We start from the raw sequence: 6013 nt of genomic DNA on the forward strand, positions 1-6013 counted from the left end.
CTGTGTGGAAACACGTGGACTCAATCACAGAACTCTATACACAGTCATATCAATGCAGGGGTGGAAATAACCCATTGCCCAACGCCCGAGTCCAGTGTTTTTTTCTGTCGGGCAAGCAAATTTGTATATCACACTGTACCGGGGTCCAGTTGATATTCCAATGTTAATTATGTTGTTTATTTAAAAAATCAACAAGAAAACGGCCGGTATAGTTGAAAAATTATCAGGGCAAGTGATTTTACATGTGCCACTGTACCGGAGTACACTAGCAATTTTAATGTTACTTCCACCCCTGCAATGTTTTGTTAAAGCATGCATGGATGGTAATTAGTGTTGGGAATTGGTAGAAATCTCACAATTGATGATTCCTTCATTACCAACGAACAATCATCGATAAAAATTGGTTAGCGTCATTTTTCAGATCCAGGTTGTTATTGCAGATATGTATAACATGATGCAACTTGCTACTTTAAAGTGATGACTAATATATCATGAACATAAACTTCCCGGAGTCTTCAAGAAATATTCAGTCATGGTTTTTCAGTTAGTGAAGTGAGTTTTCTAAGAATTAAACACGTTTTCAGGCCCTTACAACTTCAACGATATGTTCCATTGTCAAGTATTTCAAAGACTAAAATAGTAGTTCCAAAATAATTTATGTTGGATTATGAGAAAATGTGATTGATTGCTTGGTCGTTTGGTCACTGCGACCAATCTTCGACTATTTAAATTAATCGGAACACCACTAATGGTAATTAGCACCAGTCTTTTGGCACAAACTGTTGGGTTCTTTTGGTCAAATGTATGCCATGTGCCATTATAATTTCAAACATTTACAGTGGGTATAGTTCTATATCCCCACTTTGGGAAAAGATCTGTAGCCTCATCTAAACAGAAAGGATAGGCTATGCTGAACCTTCTGCCCCTTAATTTTTAGTAGAAGAGGGGAGGTGGGTAGGCAAGTGGTTAAAACGTTCGCTCGTCGCACCAAAGAACCAGGTTCTATTCCCCACATGGGTACAATGTGTGAAGCCCATTTCTGGTGTCCCTGCCATAATATTGCTGGAATATTGCTAAAAACCAAATCACTCACTCTTAGGGGAAGGTCTAGCAACATGTGAGGAGAAAGAACAAGTGAAACTTATTATTTGCCTTGGGAAGAACTGGCCTGAACTTCCAATTCCCTGCAGAGAACTGACTGACTGAGTTTGGTTTTACGCCGCTTTTAGCAATATTCCAGCAACATCACGGCGGGGGACACCAGAAATGGGCTTCACACATTGTACCCATGTGGGGATTCGAACCCGGGCCTTCGGCGTGATGAGCCAATGCTTTAACCACTAGGCTACCCCACCAACCCCCCCTGCAGAGAAACTGGCCTAGGCTAGTGTATCCCCAAGGACAAACTGGCCCAGGCTCCTATATCCCTGGGAGGATCCAGACAGATAGATGTTTCAGCTTATTACACTAGTAGTACTATGTTTATCATCACACAGGTGATAAAGAGCAGCCTTGATGGTAACACACTGAAATGTGTCTTGAAAAAGTGAAAAGAAGTTTACCTGACAACAAGTTACAGACGTAAAAAATGTATTAGGAACAAAATGGAATGATACATCAGTTCAATTTCCCATAACACATAATTTTAATATTTATCGATATCCAAATATATTCAACATTATATCTATTTACCATACCTACTTCTTTGAGTGGCATTTTTAGAACTTGGGGAGTAAGAGAAGGACAAACTTAATGAATGAAGAACTTTTTTATTCAGGTGATCCGACGTTTCAATACAGATTCTTGCATTTTAATACCTCAGGGCTCCAGATAACTTTTGAGGATGTGGGTGTACTTACTACTCATATTGCTGAGAACTGAGAATTTTGAAGGAGTACAGACATATTTTTGTGTGAGCGAGCCGGTGATGTGGTTTGTTATTTATAATATCGAACAACTTTTCAGCTATTAAACTTTAAATGCGTTAGATGTACAAAGGTATTTATGTGCATACATGATACGCTTGAAATCTTATATGATGTCGTACGTCTTTGATTTTTAGGCGTCCATTACGCATGTTGCCCTGTACCTGCTTGACAACGATACAAGAATCTGTATCAATCGTCACATCACCTGAATAAAGAAGTTGTTCATCCATAAAGTTTGTCCCTATTCTACCATACCAACCTTTATATGTTCCCCCCAAGGAAGCAAGCTGGGAAATATCAACCTGTCCATGCTGGTCTGCTACAAAATATCCACATGAGCTGAACACTGCCTTTCTTTCTTCCACCCATGCTTGTACAGTCACTCGCTGTAGTGGACGAAGACTGCTGACTGTGATTGAGATCCTCTCATCCACCAATGCCACACCTGGGCTGACATTGAGACAAGGCCTGCTGGGACATGTCTGACCTCCGCTTGTAAACTGTCTCGCCATCACTCTGGTGCAGGACCTGTGCAACACTGCAAGCCTCAGACCTGGCCACCTACACATGTGCATCATTAATACAAATGTACTACAAACTATTTTATGATTAATATTAGATCACATGGCCAAGTCAAAGGTAGCTGTTTTTGTTTTATGCCGCATTCAGCAATATTCCAGCTATATAGGGGCGATCTGTAAATAATCAAGTCTGGACTAGACAATCCAGTGATCAACATCATGAGCATCGATCTATGCAGTCGGAATATGATGACATGTGTCAACCAAGTCAGCGAGCCTGACCCCTAATCCTGTTAGTCGCCTCTTTCAAAAAGTATGGGTTGCTGAGGACCTAAACTCTTTACGGGTAAAGGTTCACCAAGAGGGACTAAGAAAGAACTATTTTACAATAAATATTAATTCATGTGGTCGAATCGAGGGACTTGAAAGTTTTTACTTATTAGTTTATTATGAAATTTATTTGAGAGAAAAGCCTCAAACATACACTGACCCTGCATTTCCACCTGACTTAGGACAATGTCATCAAAGGTGGTTACTGTGATTTGAAACCTCTGATTCAATACATTTTCAAAATTCAGGCAGAATACTTGAATGGTTGATGTAAATCATTTTAACAACCTGCACAGATAATGTGAACATGTTCCAAGCACAAAATGCTACTATATACTGTAACATTTACATGCTGAAACCAAGGCAGCGGGGTAGCCTGGTAGTTTAAGTGCTCGCTCATCACACTGAAGACCCGGGTTCGAATCCCCACATGGGTACAATGTGTGTTTTGGTGTCCCCTGCCGTGATATTGCTGGAATATTCCTAAAAACAATGTAAAAGTAAACTCACATGCTGAAATCAAGGTTTATTTACTCTATTGTTTTGTAGTTTATCAACAAACTTTGAAATAATAATGCACACTGAAACATTGTACATCATCACTCCTGTCGTCTACAAAGTTTGTGTTAAATAGTGAGTGAGCGAGTGAGTTTAGTTTTACGCCGCACTCGGCAATATGCCAGCTATATGGTGACGGTCTGTAAATATCGAGTCTGAACCAGACAATTCAGTTATCAACAGCATGAGCATAGGGGGGCAGCTGCTCCACCTAGATGTTTTTTTACAGATTATTTTTAGTACATCAAAGTATTGATATAGCACTCTTTTGAGTGTCATATCAACCCACCATAGCCCTGAAATCCACACCTCAATTAATGACGCAAAGATTGCGGGCAGCCCATCTGACAGATGATAGGTACCAGAATGATACACCTAATTACATATGATTACAGCAACCATTAATAAATTAAATAAGGAATCCAGGGCAATGACATGGACTACCCCGAACCCTATATACTAAAGGGATATTTTGCAATACCTAATGATAATTAACAAACAGAAGACTTAATTAGAAAAAGGATTGCATTGAATCCACATGACTCAAAAATATTGAACAAACCTGAAGATATCATGTATACGATGTAAATTTCATGTGCATTTTCAGGACTATCAATTGAATTTAATAATAAAACTATTATATATTAATACATAAACTGAACAAAACAGTTGTTTTGCATATATACAGATATGTCTAAATATGTTTATAAAGTTAAGTTCAGAACCTTATGTACAGATGCTACAATTTTGAACAAAGAAACTTCATTATAAAACATGAAAATATTGGTCAAACGTAGCAGCAAAAAAAAATATTTTATACAAAATTGGAGATAACATAAATGGAATCATTTTACCTTCAGAAAGCAGGAAATTGCATATGAGAGCATCTACTTTTTAAAAATTCCTGGACCCCCCAAGATGCTCAGGCACTTCGCAGCATCGAATGTGGATTGTGGCCCCAATTAAGAAATGTTAACTACGGCCCTGAAATCACCCAGCTATTCAGCATGACGAGCGAACTTCAGACAGTATGTGATGTGCTTGAGTGAGTGAGAGAGTTTAGCGTTCTATTAGGAGCTCATATTTCTCAATCCCAAGTAGTCTGTCTCACAGTCCCTGGACCACATTATTTTCCCTACTGCCTTGCCCTCCCTGCAACATTGCTAAACTTTCCCTAAAACCCTAAATGAAAGAAGTCTAGATTTCCCCAGGTTATATATCTTATCTCATTTGGGCTCCTGTTCAATTTAAATGGGTTTATTTGTCAGTAACAAAATTTATTCAGAGCCTCAGCGTTAGTCTAGATCCCAATTAAGGCGTGAGGGACACATCACCAAATATTGAGGTATAAAGACATCAAATGGTATCCGAAAATTAAAATAACAGCCTTTGAACTTCCGGCTGTTGCCGTTCAGTATGTTATTTGTATTAATTAAAAACATAAATTATATCTAAGACAATTCGAAAGTGAATTAAATTAGCTGTGTACGAGAACCCAAACTTGCCAAACCCTCAGACTTAAGTCTAGCCGAGAGCCGCGCTGCGGCTATAGATCTACAGTCAAGACATGAACCTGCATCGCGATATCGCGATGCAGGGTCATGTCTTGACTGTATAGGACCGCATCGCGGCTCTCGGCTAACTTAAGTCCAAAAGAAAAAAAAACACGCAGCAGGAACGATCGGAATTCTCATGTGGAACTCTGTCCCCTGGTGTATCAAGAAACCCATATTCATTTTATCTTTGTTTTAAATGTACTTTGTTTCCACATGTTTTGGACTTCTCAATCTCATTCTCAGGTCAAATGGAGTCGCAAGCCAACCTTTCACCCCACAATCGGTAACAACTAGCAGAGACCATATAAATACAACTAGGTCGACCCAGTTAGTTCACATATTACTGGACACGGACGCGGAAGAACGCTGAGTAGCTGTTTACTTACATCTATATATTCCTGGAGAAAATAGTCACTGAGTCACATCACAGTGTCGTCGATTTTGTGATTTTGTTTACATCCCAAACTTCTGCTTGGAGCGATCACCCAAGCGTTGTCTAAGGGGAGACAACTGTAACCCTTTGTTTTCTGTCCATGACAAAAAAAATATCTGACCATAACTATTTCTGGTCTAGTCGCCCTAAAACTATATCACCACCATCACCACCTATCTGGCCATGAAAAAGAAATAGTGGATCAGTCCATTCATAGGACATCTTGTTTACTTATGAAATGAAGTAAACATTTATTTTCAATACTTCTCTCAGACTCAAAATATAGAAACGCGTGCTTGTCAGTAAAGACCGCGATTAAATAAAACATTTCAAATTCTTAAATTCGTCCGTCAGCTGATCAACATATAGATTGTTTCCAAGCTGACACGAAATTATAATATAAACATCCCCAAAACATTTCGTGAAATGTTCAAGAAATGTTTTTCAAAAAGATTTTATTCACGTGGATTTGCATGGTTCCAGAAACGTTTTAGAAAGATTTTCGTAAACATTTGGCTGTAATGTTTTAAAAATGTTGTTTGGGATTATTTTTTTTCGAAATGGTTAGCAAATGTTTTTAAAATATGTTATATTCACGTGAAGTTGTATGGTTCCAGAAACATTTAGCAATGTTTTCTCTTAACCGTTGGTTGTAACATTTCAATTATGATTTTGTAAAATGAACCA

The 6013-nt window shown here is 38.5% G+C and overlaps 1 protein-coding gene across 3 annotated transcripts in view; it reads right to left on the reverse strand.

Moving 5' to 3' along the window:
* Nucleotides 1–5404, reverse strand: part of LOC124277102 (acyl-coenzyme A amino acid N-acyltransferase 2-like) — a 31486-nt gene extending 26082 nt beyond the window's left edge. Inside the window, exons 1-2 of one of the 3 annotated variants that reach the window (XM_046712758.1) lie at nt 5280–5404; nt 2188–2456 (exon numbers count right to left, since the gene is read on the reverse strand). In XM_046712758.1, the coding sequence (XP_046568714.1) occupies nt 2188–2456; nt 5280–5281 (271 nt within the window). In that variant the 5' untranslated portion in view covers nt 5282–5404. Of the gene's footprint in view, nt 1–2187; nt 2490–5279 lie in introns of all 3 variants that reach the window. The other 2 variants (XM_046712760.1, XM_046712757.1) reach the window with 2 other exon arrangements.
* Between the last annotated feature and the right edge of the window lie 609 nt (nt 5405–6013).

This window comes from Haliotis rubra, unplaced genomic scaffold (assembly GCF_003918875.1).
Source record: "Haliotis rubra isolate DU_JTF1 unplaced genomic scaffold, ASM391887v1 Scf218, whole genome shotgun sequence".
Lineage (NCBI taxonomy): Eukaryota > Metazoa > Mollusca > Gastropoda > Lepetellida > Haliotidae > Haliotis > Haliotis rubra.